Source organism: Crocodylus porosus, unplaced genomic scaffold, assembly GCF_001723895.1.
Source record: "Crocodylus porosus isolate Cpor-Errol unplaced genomic scaffold, CroPor_comp1, whole genome shotgun sequence".
Taxonomy (NCBI): domain Eukaryota; kingdom Metazoa; phylum Chordata; order Crocodylia; family Crocodylidae; genus Crocodylus; species Crocodylus porosus.
The window spans coordinates 270,072,524-270,095,836 of NW_017728886.1; the positions used below are offsets into that span (position 1 = coordinate 270,072,524).

Below are 23,313 nucleotides of genomic sequence, written 5' to 3' on the forward strand. Positions count from 1 at the left end.
GGGTTGGGGCGCTTGCCCAGAAAATGGGAGATAGGGGTTCAAACCCAGGTTGCCCACTTGTTGGATAAGTACCGGCATCCCTCAACCACTGGGTGAGCCCTGGTCTTTTCCCAGCAGATCAGGCTGGCGATGCAGCCGTGTGTGGCAGTCCTAAGTAGAGTCCTACCTCATGTTCCTGGGGTGCTGAAGCCACCGGTAACATGACGTGTGACTCTTGGGCCTTCAGGTCTGAGCCCTGACTGATATCAAGCCTCTGGTGCAGCTCCTCTGATAACACTACCCTCTGCAATCCCTTCTCCAGGAGCCCTGGGCCAACGACGTCGGCAAGGTGCGGGAGCACATGTGTGCCTACCTCCGGGACCCCTGCAGTGACATTGCAGAGCCCTTCTTCCAGCTGGATGAGGTAGGTGGGTCTTCACCCAGCTCCGTGTTAGAAGTTGTGGTGCCGTGGCCAGACCTCAGACTCCTACTTGGGAATGATGCCGGCTGGGGTAGGGAGAGGGTGTGTCTTGCACGTGTGTGTGAGTGTAAAGTCCCAGGCAGCACACCTCTTTGGACCAGGGACCAGGCCAGATCAGGCCGTATAATCTGGTATTGCAGCCTGACCCTCACGTTAGGCTGGTGCACGGTGCTGCACATCTGGGAGATGACTTTCCTTCCTGACCCTTGCAGGGGGATCTCTTTGTGCTCTGAAGCATGAGATTGGATTGTCCTCGTTGAGGGGACACAACCACTGCTTTGCTATTTATTGATCCTAAGGTCCCGCCAGAGCAGGTGACCTTGCGCTGTCGCACATGGGAATGCTTGTAACGAAGGATGGGTCTGCGTCCCCCCCATGCACATCTGGGGAAGAACCCCCCCGGACTCCCTGCCTCTGGCCCATCCCCAGCTGTTACACTGAAGTCACTGGACCCTCTTCCCTGGCTCATCCTCCGCTCTCCTCCACCATCTTCACCCCATTTCTGTTAGCGCTTGGGCCCGGCGCCCATTCTCCCAATCTTGCCTTGGCCTGAATCCCTGCATCCAGGAGCCCGCCCCTGCGTCCGTGACTCTAATCAGCTTTCCTTCCCTCCCCAGTTCCTGACATACCTGTTCTCCAAGGAGAACATGGTCATGGACTCCAAGTATGAGCGGGTGGTCCCGGAGGAGATGAACTACCCCCTGTCCCAGTACTGGATCTCCTCCTCCCACAACACGTAAGAGCCAGGCATCATCCCCGTCCCAAGGAGCCCCAGCTGGGTGGGGGGCAGCCCTGACCCCCCCCCCACCCCTCTGCCAGCACTGGGGACCCTTTCCTCTAGCCTGTGAGCTCCTGAAGGCCTCTGGCTTGGATGTCGTATTGAGTAGGGGGGCAGGGGCACTCATTCATCTTCCCTGGGCTTTCTAGGGGAGCATCTCTGCTTCTTCCATCTAGAGTCTAGGGACTTTGGAAAACGGGACTTAAATATAGCTCAGATGCTTGCTGCTATTCATCCACCTGCTTCCAGTGAGTTCAGCAAGGCTAGGGCAGCCTTCCCCAGGGGGCATGTAGCCCAGGGACTCCAAGGAGGTCAGAATAACCAAGAGAGACCAGGGGGCACCTGGGATCCAGCTTCCTCTCCTCGTCCAGGTGCTTGGGCACACGCAGCTTGGCCCTTCAGTCCCCCGCCTTATTCTCTTTGCAGGTATCTGACCGGGGACCAGTTCTCCAGCGAGTCCTCGCTGGAAGCCTACGCCCGCTGCCTCCGGATGGGCTGTCGCTGCATCGAGCGTGAGTGGCTTGATGCTGGCCTGGGGGCTGGGCTGGGGCGACGAGCTTGGTCAGGCTGAGTCCCGGCTGCTGCTTAGCTGGGAGGCCTCCAAGGTACTCCTGGGAGTGGACCTGGAGATGCAGTAGGAAGCGCTGCTTCCTCTGAGCTAGCCCTGAAGCCCCATTGCCACCAGCATCCATGTGACATGTGAAGCCAGGTCCCCGAGCTGTAAGGCTCCCCAGGCATTTCTACAAGCCTCAGTACCCTAACCCCGTTCAGTGGGGGGGAACGTGCTGCTTCCCTGCTTTCCAGCCCTGCACTGCATAACCACTGGCCGTGCCCCCCCCAGATGTGGCCCTCGGGATGTTGGCCAGCACATCCCATTGGGACCCGGTGTGGGGGAAGCGTGCTCCGGGCACCATGGGCACCTAAGGGTTAACCAAGGGGTGTCAGCTCCCAGCAAGTGCCCATCGTCTGGCATGACACAGGAGTGCCACAGCGCCTCCTTCTGGCCAATGCAGATGCTGCACCCCGGGCTCTGGGGCGGTCATAGCCATGCCCCAAGGTAGCCGTGTCACGGCCCCGTATGAACATGCAACGGGAGAATGATCACATGCATGACCGTGTTAACCCTTGAATTGTCTCTGCCCGCAGTGGACTGTTGGGACGGTCCGGATGACCTGCCAATCATCTACCACGGCCACACGCTCACCTCCAAGATCAAGTTCCTGGATGTCCTGCACACCATCAAGGAGCACGCCTTTGTGACCTCGGAGTAAGGGCCATCCCTTAGGGTTGCTCACCTGGGGGTCTGTGTCACTCTTCACGAAGTCTGGAAAGAGTCCAGCAGAAAGCACCAAAAATGCTTAGGGACCGGGGAGACAAACATACAAGGAAAGGCTAAAAGTAGGGTTATTGAGTCTGGAGAGGAGGTGGGGGGTTGATAACAGTCTGCAAATCCCTGAAGGGCGATGACAGAAAAGATGGAGATGGGCTCCGAGTTCGTGTGATGCCCTTGGCCCCCGGCCCTGCTCTCGTTCAAGCCCGTGGGAGTTTTGCCCCTGACTGCGATAGGGCTTCAGACCATAGGTCTGCTCCTCTCTCGGCTGCCCCCCTGAGAGGTCTGCCCTGTCCTCCTCCAGGTTCCCCATCATCCTCTCCATCGAGGACCACTGCAGCATCGTGCAGCAGAGGAACATGGCCTCCCACTTCAAGAAGGTCTTTGGGGACATGCTGCTCACCAAGCCGGTGGACATCAATGCGGACGAGCTGCCGTCGCCCACCCAGCTCAAGAAGAAAATCCTCATCAAGGTGCGGCACTAAGAGCCCGGATCTCTTCCCTTGGCCCTGCATCTCAGACTGCACAGGGGGCTGTGTCCAGTTTTGGGCCCCCCGCTGCACAAAGGATGTGAAGTTATGATCCCAGGCAAGCAGGTGGTACCAGAGCTCTAGCCTGGAAATTTCATAGCCTGATGGGATGAACTTCCCCTGCCTCCAGCTCTTCCGCCTGCCTGCTGCACCTCTAAGGGGCTTGGGAGCCTGCCAGCCCCCTGCACTTTAAACCATGGTCCCAGGCTCTCCTAGCTAAAGCAGCCAGCAATTAGGGAGAAAACCCGGGACACCGTCCCAGATGATCCCCAGCCTCCCGGGACAGGCAGGCATTTGCACCACTGCTGCTTCCCCTTGCTGCAGACAGGCAAAGCGGTAATGCTGATTGCAGGCCAGCTGGGGATAAAAGTCTTGTTTCAAGCAGGTACCTTTTATTAGACCAACTAAGAAATAGCCACACAAAAAAAATCTTTTTCTGCAAGCTTTCAGACATACACGCCCTTCCTCAGGGTCAGGGAAAATTACAGATGGTAAAAAGTCCCCATAAGTAGAAAACAAACTTCATTTTTGCACAAAGGAAGCTGAAGAGGAAGCTGAAGCTGAAACTTTGTTTTGCAGCTTCTTAGTTGGTCTAATAAAAGGCATCATCTCTGAACCAAGAGTTCGAGAGTTTTGCATTTCTTCTTTGTCTCAGCCCAACACGGCTACCAAACGCATCCCTGTTTCAAGGAGAGCGCGGGGACGCTGGGTCACAGCCCCAAACTTGAAGGCTGCAGGGAAAGTGCAGGGGGGTTGATCCCGTGGCTCTCCCGGGGGTGCTTTTCACTGCCAGGTGCCTTTGTTTGCCTGCGGTGCCGTAAACTCAAAGAGCGGCAGCCCTGCGCCTGGAGCCGGTTGTTAACAAGAGGCCACACCAAGCAGTGTGGTTTCCCTAAACGGTTTCTGCAGCACGTCCTCCCAGGGGCTCGTGCCCAGGGCAGGGGCCAGTGCAAGCCCTGGGCTCGGGCCCTCAGTAATTCGCCTCTGCTCGTTTTCGCTCCTGCTCCCCAGCACAAGAAACTGGTGGAAGGAAACCTCTACGAAGAAGTCTCCACGGCCAGTTACTCGGAGAACGACATCAGCAACTCCATCAAGAACGGCATCCTCTACCTCGAGGACCCCATCGACCACGTACGTGCCTCTCTCCCAGCACAGGGTGAGGGTGGAGAAGGGCGCCTTCATCCCCCAAGCAGCCCCGACCAGGGCTTGTAGGGAAGGATGTGGAGCAACCCCCCAAGGGACTGGGGGTTTCCATCCCCTGTGGGTCTCCAGCAGGGCTTGAGCTCACTCACTGCTGTGGGAGCTGAAGGACTGACTCCACTGCCCGGCAGCAGTACTAGGTTGTTACCCAGCACCGGGCCCTTCTTGCAACCAGGTGCCACGCGCCTGCAGCCTCCTTGGGGCCCGGGTCTGATGCCGCTTTCTCCTTGGCAGACCTGGAGCCCACATTACTTTGTCCTGACAAGCAACAAGATCTACTACTCGGAGGAGACGTCGCGCTACCAGTTCAACGAGGACGAGGAGGAAGCGGAGCCGAAGGAGGTGGGCGGGGGGGGGAAGGCGTGCTCAGGATCGGGGCCCCGAGGGCGCGTGGCTGCGTGGCTCTCCGGCTAAGCAGGGCTAGACCAAGGCAGTGGCTGGAGCTGTCTTGGGGAGCAGCCCTGGCTTTTTGGACCCAGAACCGAAGCCCTGGCCACTGCCGGCCGTGCAGCGGCCCGTGGCGCTTCTCACGAGACACGGCGTTCGCGTCCACGTGCTGCCGCATTGCGACTGGGGCAATTCACGGACTGTGGGTTTGGGAGCCTCAGCGCTTGGGTTGCTTTTCGGGGCTCTGTTGAAGCGTCGCTGCCCCCCCCCCCCGGGGCGCTTCGGCCTGCGGCTCTCAACGTGTTGCCTCTCCCCGCGCGTCTCCTCCTGGTCTCTCTCCGGTCCGCCCCGTCACCCCAGCCCTGTCCGTCTCCCCCTCTCCAGGAGTTCAACAACAACGAGCTGCACTTTACGGAGAAGTGGTTTCACGGGAAGCTGGGTGGGGGGCGCGACGGGCGCCAGATCGCCGAGAAGCTGCTGCACGAGTACTGCACCGAGACGGGCGGGAAGGACGGCACCTTCCTGGTGCGGGAGAGCGAGACCTTCGTGGGGGACTACACCCTCTCCTTCTGGTAGGCCCCTCATGCCCGATCGCCGCGACCCCGGCCCCGTCCCTGTAGGGGGGCGCGGGGGCTCGGGGAAGTGAGGACGTTCTCTCTAAAGCCCCTAGTCTCCCTCCATCCTAGCACAGTCCCAAGTGAGAGCAGTGCCTGACTGCTTTGGGATCGGGATCGGGACCATCACTGCGCTCGGTGTGCGTGCAGCGCCTAGCGCAGAGGGGTCCTGCTCCAGCCTCACAGCTGCCGGGCACCGCTGCGTGATAAACTATCAACAGCAACCGATAACGATCCCTGTCAGAGGCGAGAAAACCTTAGCCAGGAGGAGCTGGGCTTGGACCACGGCTCTGAGCCGACGTAAAGAACCACAGATCTAGATATTCACCAGCTGGGACCTCCCGTACCAAAAGCACGAGATCCCACGGCTAGGGTTAAAAAGCCCTGCTCTTAGCTGTAAGTCACTGGCTGCTGCCATGCCAGCGCTGGGACCTGCCGCAGAGGGCAACACGATCCCACGGACTAGGGCTGCGGGCACACACGGTGATTCCTGTGGGATAATTCACCCCAGAGCTTGCTCCTGCATTAGGAGTGGACACACGGCCAGCTCTCCCCTGCTGTAGGTGTGATTGCAGGGTGGCCACGGGGAGCCAGCTTGCACTGCAAGCCAAGGGCCTTGTCACACGTGGCGCTTTCAGCTTCTCCAGAGCTGATCGGCTTTAGTGTTAGTGTGAGTTCGGAGCAGTTATACACTTGGTCTGCACAGCTGTGACTTGCCGTTTGAGGGCTGGTGAGCAGGGCCTAGGCTAGGAGCTATCGCTTGAGTTGTCCACACGGAGCAGGAGGGGCACTGCATCCTGGGATGCTGGAGGCCTGCAATTTGGGGCGTGGAACAGGGATCAGAGATAAACCCACCCTTGAGTGGCGTAACTTTAAGATGCCTAAAGGGTGCTTAAAACTAGTTTGCACCGCTGACTGTCTCCTGCCACCGTCCCCCGGGCACCGCTGGCTATGGACGTCTCGCCCCGCTGCAGGAGGTCCAACCGGGTCCAGCATTGCCGCATTCACTCCCGGCAGGAGGCCGGCACCACCAAGTTCTACCTGACCGACAACCTGGTGTTCGACAGCCTGTACAGCCTCATCTGCCACTACCGCGAGGTGCCGCTGCGCTGCAACGAGTTCGAGATGCGGCTCACGGACCCTGTGCCCCAGCCCAACGCCCACGAGAGCAAAGAGTGAGCGTTTCCCCCGCTGCTGCCCTGCTCCTCGGTGCTCTCCTGTCTCCATCCCCCTGGCCCTCATGGTCCTTGTGCAGCATCTTCCTGTCCTGCCCCTTCCCCCTGCTGCTCCCATTCCTCCTTGTCTCCCTCCTTCTAGACCTATCCTAAAGGAATTAGAAATGGCCCCAAAAGGGTAACCAAAACGATCAGGGGCCTGGAGCACCTGCCAGGCCAGGAATGAAGACTGAGGGGGGATAGAATAGAGGTTTATAAAATGGGTTTATAAAGTGGGTTTATAAAAAAAGGGTTTATAAAAGGGTTTGGACCGAGCGATCAGGGAACACCCAGAACACTGGCGAATGGTGGCGACAGGTGTAAAACGAACAAGAGAAAGGACTCGTTTATCCAGCGTGTCGTTAACTGGTGAGATTCATTGCCACGAGGGTGGTGGAGGCAGCTAGCACAGCCAGGCCAACAAGGGCCGGGGTGCCTTCCTGGGCGATGAACGGCTATTGCAGAGAATGGTTGGAGGTGTTTCCTCTGGCAGCTGTAAATCGATAAATAGTGGATGTCCAGGTGGGTATTGAACAGGGGACAGATCACATTGCATGCACCTGAAGACACATACACTCACATGTATGCACATACACACGTGTGCGTGCACACATGCGCACACATATTTGCAGACAAGGTTCTTTGGGTAAATGTGATATACTTTTAGTTGGAAAAAATGTTCTTTGCAAACTGTCAGGCACAAACACCCTTCTTCAGGCATTGGAGAGAGTCTGCCTGCTCACACATGCTTGCACACACGCCTGCACATGCAGTAAAGCAGGCCTGACTCCCTTGAGGAGGAGGAAGTGCTGCACATAGACACACATGTGCGCGCGCACACACACACACATACATCTTTGACACACACGCACCCTTAGCCAAGGCTTTGGGCACCTAGCGTGTCTCTAGGAAGCGGAGTATCGGAGCCGGTTTGCCCCGCTCCCAGCCTCAGCCTCTTGTCGGCGCCCAGCAGGACTCGTGGCTGGCGCCCGTGCGGAGGTTAATGTACGGGTCCTGCCCTCTGCTCTTCCCTGGCCCAGGTGGTACCATGCCAGCCTGACCCGCCTGCAAGCCGAGCACATGCTGATGCGGGTGCCCCGAGACGGAGCCTTCCTGGTGCGCAAGCGCAGCGAGCCCAGCTCGTACGCCATCTCCTTCCGGTGAGTGTCCCCCCAGGACCCCAGGCACCCGCAGACCCAGCAAACTGGCTCATTGCTGGGCACAGAGCAGAGAAGCACCCGGCTTTTCCTTCTGCGTCCTGGGGCTGCTGGGAACTTGTCCTTCCAGGATGCTCGCCCCTCTACATCCTGGCAGCATTTCCCACGGGGCGGGTACCGACGTAACCCCCCCGGGGCACATCTCTAGACTTCTTCACCCTGCCGCGCTCTGCATTGCTGCTGCTGTGCATCGTTTCTGCAGCAAGCAGAGCGACCCTCTTCCCAGTTTGCAAGACCCCCAGGAGGACGTACCCCACCGCCGAGCTCACCCCCACCCCCTGTGCGTCCCGTCCCGGGCTGAAACCCTCTGGGCTGTGTTGCCAACAGGGCAGAAGGCAAGATCAAGCACTGCCGCATCCAGCAGGAAGGCCGCCTCTTCATGCTGGGCAGCTCGGCCGAGTTCGAGAGCCTGGTGGACCTGGTGAGCTACTACGAGAAGCACCCGCTGTACCGCAAGATGAAGCTCCGCTACCCCATCAACGAGGAGACGCTGGAGAAGATGGGCACCGCCGTGAGTATGGGGACAGGGGGCATGAGAGGGGCACTGCAGGCAGGACAAGGCTGGGCTCTGCCGTGGCTACGGGCATGGGTGGATCTAGGATTGTAAAAAGCAGGGTGCGCATGGTGGGGTGCATCATATATAAACCAACACCTACTTTTCTCCGGTTACAACTGCACGAGAAGCTGTGTTACTAGGCCGGGGGGCTAGGGCTGCACGATTCAGTTGATTCCCTCAGCACGACTAGAAATGCTGCTGTCGCTGCCAAGCTCGGGTTTTAAATTTTGGGTGGAGCAGGGATCAAAGGGTGGTTTGAATGCACCAGCACGCCTCCCCCATATCAGCCCCTGGACGTGGGTCCCCACAGGAGCGATAGGAAGGACGCTACCTGGCCTCTAGCCCACAGACTGTGCTGGAGCGCAGCCCCACTGCTGAGACGTGCCCCAGAGATGCAGCAGACGGGGGGCAAGAGGGGCTGGGCTGCAAATGTGGGTCTGAACGGTGCTGTGTGCACCAACCTGGACACAGAGCAGCGCCGGGCATGCACCCACAAGCACAACCCGGAGAGAGTGCAGGTGTGCCGTGCTGTCACGTGCCACCTTCACCTGGGTCTTCGGGCCGTATGCCCTTCGATGTCTGCAATAGAGGAGCAGTGTGAGGGGGGAAGGACATGGCTGAGCCCCTCACCACTAGGCCAGGCGTATACAGACCAGCTGCCGCTGCTCCCCCAGGGCAGGACACGGCTCTCCCTGCCTTGCATGCCACGTGGCTCCATTTGGGCACCTGCATCCCACCCTAGTCTCCTCTTCCCCAGTGGAGATGCTCTCAGGTCTCTTCCCCCAGCCCCAGAATAGGGAAAGGGGGAAGCGGGGGACCGCCTGCCCGCTTAACTCTGCTGCCCGGCCTTGCAGGAGCTGGACTACGGAGCCCTGTATGAGGTGCGGACCCCCCACTTCTACGTGGAGGCCAACAAGATGCCAATGGCCAGGGTAAGAGAGTGCCGGCTGAAGTCTGGTAATACAAAGACAAAGGGGCAGTGGGCTGCAAGTGTGAAGCAAGCACGAGGAAATACGTTTTCATGCAGCACGTCATTCACTTGTGGAACTCCTTGCCTCTGGACACAGCGGGGGCCACGAGTGGGTTCAGAAAGGGATGGAGCAAATGGATGCAGGCGGGGCGCAGCACAGGCTGTCAAACATTTTCCAAGACACTGTCGTACTTCTGACTTCTGTCCTCGGTCAGACCAGCCCTTCAACTGAGCCCAACCAGGGGAAGGCTGGGCCCAAAGGGAGCCCTTTTCTGGGAAATTACAGAAGTTTGGAGGTAATACCTCCAGGGTGGTAAGGGCAACCATTAACAGACGGAGTTAGCCGTGTTTGTCTGAAGTTGAGAAGAAGGCAGGGCAGATTGTACCATATAGACTAACTAACCAAAGTGTACGTGATAAATATATGTGGGGGGGTTATGTATATACCGCACAAGCTTTTGCGAGCTGAAGCTCGCTGTGTCAGACCACTGGCAGCCTTGAAAGGGAAAGGGGGTTTTAATTGCTCACATAAATGGTCACCCAGCCAGACTATGAGGGGACCCCCCGGGATAGCCCGTGCTATCAAGGAGTGCCCCGCTGCCAGTCGGGGGGCATGTGAGTTGTTACGGCCACAGGCTAGAGAGCAGTTTCTTGGAGCTCCCCAATCAGACCACATTGCGCTAGGGGCTGTACAAGCAAGGACGGAGAGCTGGCCCCTGCCTCCAACTTCTGCGTGTAAGACAGAAGGCAGCTGATGGTGGGGGTACAAAGAAGTGATGAGGCTTAGCGTGATTAGCGTGAATGATTAGAGTGACAGTGCTGACTACAGCACGTATAGAGATGCTTGTGGCCAGGGCTCTCCAGGACCATCCCGTCTATCCCTCTCCTCTACAAGCACTGTTTACCTGGGGCTGGGTACCACGGGACAGGAACCTGCCTTGCAGTCCTTTGCAAGCTTCGCCTTGCAGCTCCCACCCCAGGAGCGCTAGTGATGCCAGCCTGCGTCTCTGCTCTTGCCTAGTGCACGGTGAAGGCCCTGTACGACTACAAGGCGCAGCGGGAAGACGAGCTCTCCTTCTGCAAACAGGCCATCATCCACAATGTGGACAAGCAGGATGGAGGCTGGTGAGTGCCTGCTCCTCAGGCTGCTTTCAGCTGAGGCCTAGAGTAACCTGGGAAAGCCCAGTGCCAGGGGCTGGCTCCTCGCCTGACCCTGTCCTGAGGAACAAGTGAAAGAGGCATCCCTCATCCCATCGGGGCAAGTCAGAGCATTGCAATCCTGGTGGCTAGGGGAGCCATGCATTGTCTTAGCCCCTGGCCGGATTGAGGGGATGGCTCAGAGGCAAGTGGAGAGGTGAAGGCTTGCAGTAGCACACCTCGCTGGACACGCAGAAAGGATGTGGACACGTTGGAGAGAGTCCAGCGGAGGGCAATGGAAATGGTTGTGGGCTGGGGGACAGGACTGGTGAGGGGAGGCTGAGGGACCTGGGCTGACTGAGTCTGGAGAAGAGAAGACCGAGGGGGATTGAACAGCAGCCGTCACCTCCCTGCCGGGGGGCTGCACAGAGGATGGAGCTGGGCTGGTCTCAGTGGGGGCAGACGACAGGACAAGGGGCTATGGGCTCAAGTTACAACAAGGAAAGCTGAGGTTGGATATTAGGAAAGCTTTTCTCACGGGAAGGGTAGTAAAGCACCGGAACAGGCTACCCAGAGAGGTGGGGGACGCTCCATCCTTGGAGGTGTTTAAGACCCAGGTAGACAAAGCCTCGGCTGGGACGATGTAGTTGGGGCTGGTCCTGCTTGGACCTGAGGTCCCTTCCCACCCTCATTTTCTGTGACACCATGCCCATGTCTGCCTGCCCTGGGGAGGAGGTCCCATGTCCTGGTCTTGTGTAGCTGTAGCTATAGCCCCAGCCCGCAGCTGCGCGGGGGTGGCTGCTGTCCTTGTCTGGCCTGTCAGTGCTGCTGAGATGTGGTTTAACGGCTCCTTTTCTGTCCCCCTCTTCCAACCATTCCCTCGACATTGCGTGCAGTGTGAACGCCCCAACGCCCCCAAGTCAGTCTGCTTGCCTTGTTCCTGTGACCCTTTGCAGGTGGCGAGGAGACTACGGGGGCAAGAAGCAGCTCTGGTTCCCAGCCAACTACGTGGAGGAGATGCTGAACACGCAAGCGCCGGAGCAGGATGAGGCTGTGAGTGCGAAACCCCCGTGCCGGCTCCTCTCCCAGCCCCCAGGCTGCAGTGGGAGAGACCCCCTCAAGCTGTCCTGAACACGAGGGGTTAATTGTGTGCCTATGTGGAGGGGAGATAACCCAGCTGTATAGGTAACCCCACCCCTTCTGGGGCCATGAAGCCCCACTTTAATGCCATGCTGGGGGGAAAAAGACCTCCCTGGTGTTAGTTTTAAACCTACTACTTACTGGTTTCATGCTGTGACCCCTTGTTCTTGTCTGGTGGGAGAAGGCAATAATAAATCCCTATTGCTTTCTCTTGAGCTATTTAGTATTTTGGAAACCCTGCTCATGGTCCCCTTCGAGCATCTCTTTTCTAAACTGGCCTCATTAGTCTCTCCTCCTAGGGAAGACCCTCCGTGCCGCTCATCATCCTTGCTGCCCTTCTCTGCACCTCCTCCAGTTCTCCTATCTCCTTTTGGAGGTGCAGGGACCAGGGTTGGGTGCAGGATCCAAGGTGTGGCTGCACCGAGGGTTTCTAAAGGGGCATTGGGAAGGGAGGGTTAGAATAGCCCCAGTTCTGGAGACTGTTGCCACCGGTCCTCACTGCCCCGCGCCCGGAGCTACTGCAGACAGAGCAAAGGCAGAAAGCAGCCGTCTCTCCGTGACCTTTCCTCTGTCCCTCTCTTCCAGTCAGCAGAAAACAGCCCCTTGGGGAATTTCCTGAAAGGCTTCATTGACGTCCCGTCCTGCCACGTAGGTGAGTGTCGGCGTCCGTGGCTGGAGGAGCAGGTAGATTGCGCGTGCACCTTTGGGGGGAAGCACTGAACCACGGGGCAGGGTCGGGGTAGAAGCCTCTTCCGCCCGCGTGCCCTGGGAAGAGAGACCGTGAGTCGCTCGGGCGGGCAGCGGGGGGAACTCCTCTCCCCGGTGGGCGCTGGCTGGGCATCGGGATGCTCTCATGCAGTGAGGTCTGGTAGTTGTCAGCCCATCTCCTCCTGGCACAGCGAGTCCTGCTGGGTTCGTTAGCAGGGGTGTAGGATGCTCCTAAAGCGAGGTCGGTAGGAAATGCCTGTGTCGCTCCCAACAGAGCAGGTCCCCATCTAGCCAGGCGAAGACTGGCTGCGATCACGCTCCTCCTCGCTGCCCCGTGCCCGTCTAGACTCCGCTGTAAGGCTCTCCCAACTCACTGCACGTGTGGGCCCAGCCAGCCACGGACCCGCCTGCCTGCAAACGAGCAGCCGTTTTGTTGCTCCCGCTTGGCGTGAAATGCAGCAGGGTGGGGCTGGGGGTTGAGATCCGCGCCAGGCCTGGCTTTTCGGAGTGGCCTGTGCTTTGGCCTTGCAGCAGGAGGTGCTGAAACCCCAGGGCACCCGCCTGGCAGTCCAGGGGTGCGGCGCTGACCCCCGTGCGAGTGCAGGGAGGAAGATGAGCGGCTGCCCCGTGCTGGGGCCCAGAGCCGGTCATGAAGCATCGCGAGCTCTCGGCCCCGCAGAAGGCAGAGGGCAGTAAGGGAGCTCAAGACCCCACGAGAGGCGGGTTGGAAAGCCGCGTCCCTTCCGGCTTAGCTGAGCCGCAGGAAGACCGGGTGATGAGGCTCAGGCTCTCCGCTCCCTGTTTGCAAGCGACCGCTCTTAGAAGGTGCTTGCTTGCTCCAGCCATGCCCAGGCCAGTCCAGCCCCCGGCTGTAGGTGAAGCCCCAGGGAGAGCAGCCACCCCCACCACGCCCCTGCCCCTAGCAGGTCGGAGAGCAGGCTCGTTGAGGTCTCCTCTGCTCCACAGAGCCATCCGTTGGGAATCTCTTCAAGTAAAGCCCCCTCTGATGTCCTTATAGTTATCTCCAAAGACGGGAGGAGCTCCAAACCATTTGTCTTCACCATCCATTCCCAGCAGATGTCCCACCCGTCCCAGTCGCTGGACGTGGCCGCCGACACGCAGGAGGAACTCAACGACTGGGTGGCCAAGATCCGGGAGGCCACGCAAAACGCAGATGCCAGGGTGAGCGGAGGGAGCCGCGCGCCTGGCACCCCAGGGCTCTTTGCCGGCACTGGGAGAGGGGCCCTTGGGAGAGGAAAGACCGAGGTCTCTGGGCCCCGCTTTGGAGGTGCCTTGATGCCTGAGACCCACAGAGGCAGAGCATTACCCCTCGGGGTCCGGGCGAGGTGGAGCCCCGCTCTCATGCTCCAGCCTACCTTGAAGCACGGGGCCAAGACACAGGGAGCCGAGGGGTAGCCAATCACCCAATTTGGGGTCAGAAAGAAATTTACCCTCCTGGTCAGACTGGTATGGACTGGGGGGGGTTGCCTTCCTCTGTCGCAGCGGGATGCAGACTCTGCCTAGGATCTCTTGAGTATATATTACTTTCACAGTGATGAAGGGGGACTGTGCCCAAATTATCTGCAAAAATCTAGGTGACCTAATAAAAGGTATCACCTCAGCCACGAGTCCCCATTAACAGCCCTTGCAGCCTCAGGACATTAGCGGCTGCAATTCCCCTGCTTTACTTATAGCAGGATCAGGTGTGATGTCTGGTGCTGTGTCGGGGTGACTGTGCCGTGTTGCTATACGTTTAGATGATGGTTTGTCTGGCGTGGTTTGGGCAGGGCTCATCCTGCCTCAGGCAGGGGCTGGACTGGACATAACCTGTGCAGGTCCCTTCCAGCCCCTCTGCTCTAGGATGCTATGACGTACCCAGCATTTGAGGGGCATGGTCCTTGCACTCACCCTGTAAAGCCAATTGCAACCCCTTTCACCCCTACTCTGGAGCACGACCCATGAAAACTGAAGTTTCCAGCGTGCAGGGCTCCACCTGAGCAGCCCACTGGCCCGCTCGGGGTGCTTGTAGTCGTGGAGAGATGTGCCTCTGCCTGGAAGGGAGAGGGCCTGTCCGCGCGGGGCATGCATGTGTTTCACTGAGACCGCAGTGAGCATGCCCCGAAGTGAGAATATGCTCCGGGCAGTCTCGCAGCAAGGACTGCTACCACCTCCCAAGCCAGGTCTTGGCAGGACAAGGAGCAATGGGCTCAAGTTGCAGCAAGGGAAGCTGAGGTTAAGTATTAGGAAAAACTCTCTCATGAGGAGGGTGGTGAGGCACTGGAACGGGCTACCCAGAGCGGTGGTGGCATCTCTCTCCTTGGAGCTGTTTAAGATGCAGGTAGACCAAGCCTTGTCTGGGATGATGTAGTCGGGGCTGGCCCTGTTTGGAGCAGGGGGCTGCGCTAGATGTGACCCCCTGGGCTCCCTTCCACCCTCGTTGTCTGTGATTCTGCGATTCCAGGAGTCTGGAGCTCCTCCTCGCTTTGCTACAACACTATAAGAGTTCAGTCAGCAGCTGCTACCTTGCTTGAACATGCCGATGCTCCAGTTTTGAGTGCATTTAACATGTGCTAAGTGTCTTGTGCAGCCTGTGCGTCACAGGACCCCATCCTCCCAGCAAACTATCCCGGGGGGAGCAGGTGGCGGAAGGGGGCTGCCATGTGATGCCAGCAGTGCCTTCCAGCATGGCCCGGGAGTGTCACTGTGGCCACTGCAAGGTCCAAGCAGTGACCTGAGCTCCTGTCTTCCCTCGCGCAGATGCAAGAGGGGAAGATCATGGAGAGGAGAAAGAAGATCGCGCTGGAGCTCTCCGAGCTGGTCGTCTATTGCCGCCCGGTGCCCTTTGATGAAGAGAGTAAGGTCCTAGCAGCAGCCGTGTCCCTACCCAAACTCTCCAGGGGTGCTGAGTCTGCTTGGAAGGGCACAGGCCTTGGGAAGACCCTTCCCCATGCCCTCCCAGCCCCAGCCCCATTGACTTGCCGCCTCCAGCCAGCTGCAGCTCTCCGCTCCGGGGCTGAGCGAGAGGTGGGTGGGCAAAGGATGGTGGAGGAGAGCCCAATGTGAGGCTGAATTTAGGCAGAAGCAGCTCATGCAAGAGGCTACCTGAAGCCCGCTCCCCACATGCCTGCCACAGCCAGGCCAGGCCCTGATGCTCCCTGCAGGGGTTAGGGTCCCCCCTCGGCCTGTGCTGACCTCTCTGCTGTCCTTGCAGAGATCGGCACGGACAAGGCCTGCTACCGGGACATGTCCTCCTTCCCCGAGACCAAGGCGGAGAAGTACGCCAACCGCAGCAAGGGCAAGAAGTTCCTGCAGTACAACCGGCGCCAGCTCAGCCGCATCTACCCCAAGGGGCAGCGCCTGGACTCCTCCAACTACGACCCGCTGCCCATGTGGATCTGCGGCAGCCAGCTTGTGGCCCTCAACTTCCAGACCCCTGGTAATCCCACCACCATTGCTAGGGTGGGGGGTCCCCAAGCCGTGTCCCAGCCGTCCCGGGCAATGGGAGACCCGTCCCTTCCCAGGGAGGCGATCCCGCAGCTGACGAGCTCTCCCATGCGGAGCCCCTTCCTCTGCAGGGTGAAGACCTTCCCGGCACCGAGTGCTCCTGCACTGCATCTCCTAGCTGCTATCCCACAGGAAAGATCTGGGAGTCATTGCAGACAGTTTGCTGAAAGCATCAGCTCAGTGCTCAGCACCTGTCAAAAAGGGGCAAACACCATGTTAGGGATTAAAAAGGGAAGAGTGAACCAAATGGCAAGTATCCTCAAGCCCCTTTGTAAACCCATGGTGCATCCACACCTTGGATACTGTGCCCAGCCCAGGTCCCTGCACCTCCAAAAGGAGATAGAAGAACTAGAGAAGGGCAGCAAGGATGATGAGTGCCATGGAGGGGCTTGCCAAGGAAGGGAGAGTAATGAGGCCAGGTCTGCTCCATTTTGAAAAGAGGTGCTTGAGGGGGGACATGAGAAAGGTTTCCAACATACTAAATGGTGACGAGAAAGCAGTAGGGATGTATTACTCCCTGTCTCTCACCAGACAAGGACGAGGGGTCACAGCATGGGACAAGTAAGTCGTAAGTTTAAAACTGACACCAGCAGCGCAGCATTCGAGGCTGGGACTCGTGGCCACCGGAGGTGGTGGAAGCTGAGAGTTTGGTCAGGTTTGCAAAGGAATTGGACCCGTGCTTGGAGGGAAAGGGCATCAGGAGCTATGGAGCATGGGAGTGGGGGGCACGGCCTCTGCATCAGACCTGCTGATCAATGCTGGAGGCCGCAAAGGAGACAGGAATGGGGGAAAAACCCCAGTTAGATCCAGTCACTGTCCCTGCAGCCTCTGCTGTATGCCCCCGTGTGACCCAGGAGACCGGACAAGACAGATCTAGGGCGTGACCCAGTCCGTGGTGGCTCTTATGTTCCTTGCAGACAAGCCGATGCAGCTGAACCAGGCCTTGTTCATGCTGGGGGGCCGCAGCGGCTACGTCCTGCAGCCAGACATCATGCGGGATGAGATGTTCGACCCCTTTGACAAGAACAGCCTGAAGATCGTGGAGCCCATCACCGTGCAGCTCCAGGCAAGGCAGACACTGGTTTATGGGGGGCAAGGAGTCCTGCGGGGGCGTGAGCCATGAGAGCCCATCTCCTATTTGCATGGCCCAGCCCACCTCTCTGATACAGCCGCACAGCCCTGCGGTCAGCGGGCTTGGGGGGTGAGGGAGGGCAGAGCCAGCAAATGGGACCTGGGTACAGGTGCATCCTTCCGTGCGGCGGCCACTCCTCCAGGACAGGCCGCAGCACCATGGCAGAGGGAATCCCTGCTCGTTATTAGCGGCATAGGGTCTCTGCCACACGGCTGAGCTGCTCTGACTGTGTCCCATGGATGCACACGTGCGTGCACACCCCCCCACTGCCTTTCCACCATCACGTGCACGTCCCCTGCTCACCTGCCTGCGGAAGGAGAGTCCTATATTATAGTGACCCAGACCAAGACCGTGACCTCCACAGCTGGGAGGTAGGAGCCTTCCAGGGGCCTCAGCTCCGTGCCAAAGAGTTTCTGCTCCCCAAAATAATGAGAAGAGATGTGCAATGAGGTGGGGGCTGGAGCTGGGGGCAGGGGATGCATCCCGTGCCTGGCGCCACTGCAGAAAAGGCTCCCTCCATGTCCCAAAATGATGGGAAGCCTTTTCCCCAGGGGCCCCGGGCACTGGATCCTGGCCTGGAGACCCGTGGGGGTTGCCCCACTCCCCTTCCCCAGGCGGGCACTGCCCAGCCTCTGCTGTCCCTGTCCCAGCCAAAGCCCGCGGTGTCTTGGCCACACGTGCCTCACCTGGGGGGCTGGTGGAACAGGAGGTCCTTGGCGAGGAGAAGCAGAGCTGGTCCTGGGTTCCCGGGGGACCCCCCTCACCTGCCCTGACCTCCCTCTTCCTCTTTGCCCCAGATCCTGGGCGCCCGGCACCTCCCCAAGAACGGCCGGAGCATCGTGTGCCCCTTCGTGGAGGTGGAGGTCTGTGGCTCCGAGTACGACAACAGCAAGAACAAGACGGACGTCGTCGGTGAGCGGCAGGGGGGTCCCCGTGGGCTTTGCAAGGGGCAGTGCTGGGACCCCCTGTGCCCCCCGGGACAGGCAGGAGCTCAGCGGGGCCCTGCAGGGCTGGGGCTGAGCTAGCTGTAGTGTAAGGGCCAGAGACTCGCCCAGACAACTGGACTCGCTCTGGGGCTTCCCCCTGCCACAAACTGCCCGTGGCCCCCCACCTCCCCTTTGCACCCCTCAGCTTGTCCCCCTCAGCACTGCAGAGAGTGGGGCTCCTGTCCAGGAGCTCCCAGGGATGGGAAGGTCTACCAGAGGGTGTGCGCACCCCCTGGTCCTCGGTGGTACATCCAACTGTCTGGCCCCTGCCGTGCCTCAGTTTCCACATCTCTGAAATGGGGATAATGGCTCCATGGCTGACCAGGCTCCCAGGGTGGGGTACAGGGGTTAATTTGTTTGTCTCTCTCGCTCTCCGGCCCCTCTCCCTTCCCCTCTTGCCCCCAGCGGATAATGGGCTCAACCCCGTGTGGCTCTTCAAGCAGTTCGTCTTTGACATCAACAATCCCGAGTTTGCCTTCCTGCGCTTCGTGGTGTATGAGGAGGACATGTTCAGCGATCCCAACTTCCTGGCGCAGGCCACCTTCCCCGTCAAGGGCCTCAAAACAGGTAGAGGCGCCCCCCCCCCAGCACCCCCATGTCCCCCCAGGAGCCTGCCAACGCCAGTCAGCTCTGCATGAGCTTCCCCTCCCTGCGGGACCTCCTTGTTCATCCCAAAGCCCTTGCCCCTAGACCTGCCCCCGCCCCGCTGCCATCCCAGGCACCCTGGCCTGCCCCATGCCTGTGACTGGGGCACGCACGTGCGCAAATGTGAGGTGTGAGCACCTGGGGTTGCCAAAAGCCTGCACAATATGGGCAAGCATGCATGCATGTGAGAGCTTGCACTAGCATGAGGCCGTGCGTGACACACACGTGCAGTGGGGGCAGGAGCAGAGATGCAGGGGCTGCACCGGGTTGGCCAAGCTCCTACCGCACCAGTGCTGCTTGCAGGCTACAGGTCGGTGCCCCTGAAGAACAGCTACACCGAGGACCTGGAGCTCTCCTCCCTGCTCGTCCACATGGAGATCGTCAATGCCAAGGTGAGTGCCCCCGGACGCGGCACGCGCACCTGCTGGGCCCCCGTGGCCCATCTCCGATGTCCTTTAGCCAGACTGGAATCGCAGGACAGCCAGGCTGGGAGGGCTCTTAGGAGGTCACAGCTTGTCCAGGCCCCTTCAGGAAGCAGGATCCTCCCTGTCTGCTTGTCCACCCTGCTCTGAAAAACACTGGAAACTGCCCTCTATCAGGCAGAGTGCCTGGCATCCAAAACAGCCCACCCTAGACCCACTGTGTCCTTGCCCAAGGCCTTTCCTTCACTGTGCCTCAGTTTCCATGTCTCTAAAATGGGCATAATGGCTGAATTGTTAACCAGGCTCACAGGGTGGGGCACAAGGGTTGATTCAAGCACACTGGCAGGAAAAGCCCATTAGCTGGAGGGGTCACTTGGGACCAGGACACCGGTCCCCATCTTGGAGGCTGCACTGCAGCGGGCAAACTCCTGTCACTCTGCAGCTAACGTGATGCTGAAAGAAGGTCTCTGGGGCTGGAGGAAGGGGCACCAGGGCCCCAGCTCTGTGCCCTGCTCAGGTCTCTTGCCCGGGGTAGGAGGTGAGGGCAGGCCGGATCTGCACCAGCTCCTGCTGTACCCATCTCTGTTTCTCCGCGTGGCAGGAGGAAGACGACGAGAACCTGTACTCCTCCATCCAGCAGCTGCGCGACCGCGCCAACGAGCTCTCCAACCAGGTGTCCAGCTTCGAGCGCAGCAACAACTGCGACTCCCGCTACCAGCAGCGACTGGACGAGCTGCGGGCGGCCCAGGAGCGGCTCATGGAGCTGACCGAAGTGCGCAACCGGAAGTGAGTCCCGTGGGGTCTCCAGGGGACTCCCACCCACTGGGCTGGGGCAAGTAGGGCCTCGAACCCGGCCCCTTCCCCGCGGCCCTGCATGTCTTAACCAACCCCCCTGTGGTGCCAGTAGTGGGGCTTTTATCCATTCCTCAGACCAGATGCTGCAGGCAGCCTAATCCCACAAGTGTCCTCTTTCTGCAGCGACACGCACAGATTCACAGAGCAGCGGGGCTGGAAGATCACATCTAGCCCACCCCCTGCCTGAGGCAGGATCGGCCCTGTCCAAACCCACCCATACTAAGAGCAACTTTTCAGTTGCAAAGAGCTCAGAAAGCCCACGGCAAAGTTCCTGTTTGGGTTGATCTCGGGAATCCCATTTGCACGTGGCGCTGCTATCACGGCGTGGCGCCAACACGACACCCGTGAAAGGATCCCGCGGCGACCCCCACTTGAGAGTCGCTGCCCTTGGGTCTCTGTTGCTAAGGCCCTGCTCCCTGCCTCTCCCCGCTGCAGGCTCATGGAGAAGAAGAAGCGGGATCGGCAGATGGCCAACAGGCGCAACTGAGCCAGCCGGGGGGCTCTGCGCTGGGGGGGAGCCCGGGGATTCCCACCCACAGGAGATCCAGCCCTCGATCCCAGCCATCCCCGGACAGTCCCCTCTTCCATCTGGCTCGCTGCCCGTCGCCCTGCCTCATTCGGGGGGACGAGACCTCGGCTGCAGGGAGCACAGGACCCGGAGCGACCTGGGCTTGGTTTGGGAGCTCGGGAGCCGCCAGCACCTCCCCTGATGTAACACCCGGGTGTCTCGAGGGGCTCTGGCAGACACTGAGGATGCCGGGAGCAGCAGCCCTGGGGTCTGAGCCGCTGTGCAGTCTGGATCTACTCCCACACCATCAGTTTTAAAGGCTTCCATCATTGCTGGAGCACCAGGGTGATAGGAGCATGGCAGGCAGGGATGTCTCAGGAGGTCCAAAGCTCTCATTGCCTGTGGGTCAAGCAACGGCTGCAGCTCTGCGGTCTCAGCCTTGCAGAGCTGCCTGGACCCTGGGGGTCCAGCAAGGCCAGGTTGAAAGAGCAACGGTCAGCTCTGGCCCACTCGAGTCCCCCCTCGCTTCCGTGAGCTCCCCGGGTGCCCGGTGCTTGCTCCAAGCCTGGCGTTTGGCGCTGAGCGTCAGGTGCTGCGGCCCCTTCTGCATCTTCCGGGGCCCTAGGACAGCTGTGACCCCCTGCCTCTGCTCAGATGGGGCCTGCAGAGCTGCCCCAGGCTGCGGTGACAGGCACGTGCTGTGGGGCAGGGACCGTGCCCCATCCCTGCCAGCCTGTGCCTGAGTGGCGGAGAGCAGGAGCCTCCAGGGCTGGGGAGGGCGGCTTTTCAGACCCCGCAGGAGCAAGGCAGGCCCCCTCCCTGCCTTGTGATATCCGTGGGAATCCCAGCCGGGCGCTGCTCCTAGCTGGTGCCATCCCTCTCCCACGTGCTTCCCATGCCTTGGGGATGGGGAAGCTGGGGAAATCAGTACCGTGAGCCCCGCACATGGCACAGAGCAATGCTGGGATCCAACAGTGAAGGAGCGGCGACAGGAGCAGGAGCCCAGCAGGCTTAACATGGCTTATTGTGCACACATGGACCAGGCCCAGGACAGCACCGTGATGCTGGGCAGGCAGGGACCAGGGGCCCTGCTGGCTCCTGCCTTGCCTGGGGCAGGGACACAAGCTGCCCTCGAGGTGGGGGGGCTGCACACTGTGCCTCGAGCTGTCTGCTCCGTGGGCTGGGGGCAGCAAAGGCAGAAGCGGGGACCACGGACGGAGCTCTTCAGGGATGCGGCAGAGCGGGAAGATTTGTCCCTGGAGCTCCCCTGGAAATAGCTGGGCTCCCTTTCTGCCACATGCATATAAGGCAGAGGGCTACGCGTCCCAGCCAGACATAGGCCATGAGCAGGACAAACATCCTGCATGAGGTCAGGACAGGGGCTGGGAGGAGGTCAGGAAGGGGGGCTTGGTGTGCGGCAGCAGGGAGGTTCCCCTGGCACTGGGCACTGGGTGGGAGAAGGAACAGGAGGGGGGTCCGGCCAATAAAGGGATCAGTTCAGCGATGATCCCCGAGTCCCAGCACAAGCAGCTATGTTCAGCCAAGCCAGCATGCTCTGGGGAGGTACGGCAGGCAAGTTCATCCTCTGCATGGAGCTGCTAGGGAATAGCTGCCACCTACCACCCCAGAGCTGGCTGCATCTCAGGGAGAGCCCTGGCATGACAGCAGCGGGGATCAGGGCTCCGCTGCACAAGCAAGTGGTGACAGACTCTCCCTCTCCTAGGACCACACAGGGACAGGGGAGAGAGAGGCACGGAGGGGAAGGGACATGCCCAGGGGCACTCAGCAAGTCAGTGGCAGAGCCAGAAAGCCCCCTCCCCCCCCGGTATCCTGAGCTCCCCCAGTGGTCCGTGGCAGCCCATTTAAACGGGAAACGGTGGAGGTGTCTCAGGACCAACTCCAGCCTGGAGCTGCTGCTCTTGTGCCCCGTTACGCCCAGGCTGTCAGCCCCACCCAACCTCTGTCCGGCCCACGCAGGGGGAAGCGCAGAGGTTAGAGGCAAGGGGCTGCCCTGGGGCAGGGAGCCGGCACCCCCAGGGAGTCAGCCAGCCTGGGGGGCTTGGAGCTGATCAGGGAAGGGGGCACGGGCAGCAATATCAATGAAGCACAAGGGAGCCAGCAGCCCAGCTCAGGCCTCCGGCTGTCAGGGCCACGCAGGGGCACGGGGCGTCTGGCCGGGGATCGGGCGTCCTGCCGGGGGATCCGTGTATTCTTTGTATGAAAATAAATCTATTTAGCCAGTATTTATACACACCGGCTTCACAGGCTTCATTTCTGCCAGGTTATCTATTGTCCCGTCCCCCTCTGGGGCGGGGAAGGCAGTGAAGGGGGCCTCATGGCAGCTTGCTCCAGATGTTTCCCAACAGCTGTCTCCAGCCAGGCAGCTGCGAGCGGGCAGCCGGTCACTCGGGACGGAGAGTCAAAGGTGGCTGGACACGAGGCCAGACTCGCTGCCCCACGGGTTTCACGAGCCACGCTGCTCGCTTCTCCCTTCCACGTTATTTGGGCAGCTGCTCGGGGCTGCTGGCCCGCGCAAGGGAGTCATTAGGGCCCGTAGCGGTACCCGGGGAAATATTAAGCCCCACAGCTGTATCGTGGCCCTTTCTCATGTTCTCTGGGGGGAGTCGGGCGTCACGCTGCAAGCAGCGCCGCTCCCCGCACGAGCGCCAGCCCCGCAAAAAGTTTTTGCAAACTCTGGAGGCCTCGACGGGGCGGGGGCCCAACCGCCCCAGGCAGGCCTGCGCTGCCGCCTCCCGCCACGAGGGGGCGGCCGAGCGCGGCCGGCGCTGCCCCAACGCCGCACCCGAGCGCTAATTGGACGCTTGGACATCCCGGCAAACCGGATTGGCTGTTAGAGCTGCCCGTCCGCGGAGGCGCCGCGTGGGCTCGCTCCTCCTGGACTCTATGGTGGCAGAAGGCGGAAGTGCGGCGGCTCGGAGGTGAGGGCGTCCATCCCGGGGGGGCAGGGCTGGGCTGGGCTGGGCGCGTCCACTCGTGATCCCCCCCACCCCCAACCGCCG

The 23,313-nt window shown here is 60.2% G+C and overlaps 2 protein-coding genes across 2 annotated transcripts in view; both read left to right on the top strand.

Moving 5' to 3' along the window:
* LOC109322589 (1-phosphatidylinositol 4,5-bisphosphate phosphodiesterase gamma-1-like) overlaps positions 1-21,377 on the top strand; it is a 56,184-nt gene extending 34,807 nt beyond the window's left edge. The window contains exons 9-32 of the mRNA XM_019553630.1: positions 302-403; positions 1,078-1,196; positions 1,665-1,750; positions 2,385-2,505; positions 2,873-3,041; positions 4,110-4,229; positions 4,533-4,640; positions 5,070-5,257; positions 6,274-6,474; positions 7,554-7,673; positions 8,058-8,241; positions 9,141-9,218; positions 10,278-10,381; positions 11,350-11,446; positions 12,119-12,185; positions 13,260-13,423; positions 14,999-15,095; positions 15,453-15,677; positions 16,663-16,811; positions 17,675-17,789; positions 18,269-18,430; positions 18,812-18,900; positions 19,532-19,716; positions 20,221-21,377. Of these exons, the coding sequence (XP_019409175.1) occupies positions 302-403; positions 1,078-1,196; positions 1,665-1,750; positions 2,385-2,505; positions 2,873-3,041; positions 4,110-4,229; positions 4,533-4,640; positions 5,070-5,257; positions 6,274-6,474; positions 7,554-7,673; positions 8,058-8,241; positions 9,141-9,218; positions 10,278-10,381; positions 11,350-11,446; positions 12,119-12,185; positions 13,260-13,423; positions 14,999-15,095; positions 15,453-15,677; positions 16,663-16,811; positions 17,675-17,789; positions 18,269-18,430; positions 18,812-18,900; positions 19,532-19,716; positions 20,221-20,272 (3,102 nt within the window). The 3' untranslated portion in view covers positions 20,273-21,377. The remainder of the gene's footprint in view (positions 1-301; positions 404-1,077; positions 1,197-1,664; positions 1,751-2,384; positions 2,506-2,872; positions 3,042-4,109; positions 4,230-4,532; positions 4,641-5,069; positions 5,258-6,273; positions 6,475-7,553; positions 7,674-8,057; positions 8,242-9,140; positions 9,219-10,277; positions 10,382-11,349; positions 11,447-12,118; positions 12,186-13,259; positions 13,424-14,998; positions 15,096-15,452; positions 15,678-16,662; positions 16,812-17,674; positions 17,790-18,268; positions 18,431-18,811; positions 18,901-19,531; positions 19,717-20,220) is intronic.
* The window catches only part of LOC109322601 (ubiquitin carboxyl-terminal hydrolase CYLD-like), a 36,423-nt gene continuing 24,162 nt past the window's right edge, over positions 11,053-23,313 (top strand). The window contains exon 1 of the mRNA XM_019553641.1: positions 11,053-11,067. The gene's annotated coding sequence lies outside the window, so the exon portion shown is untranslated. The remainder of the gene's footprint in view (positions 11,068-23,313) is intronic.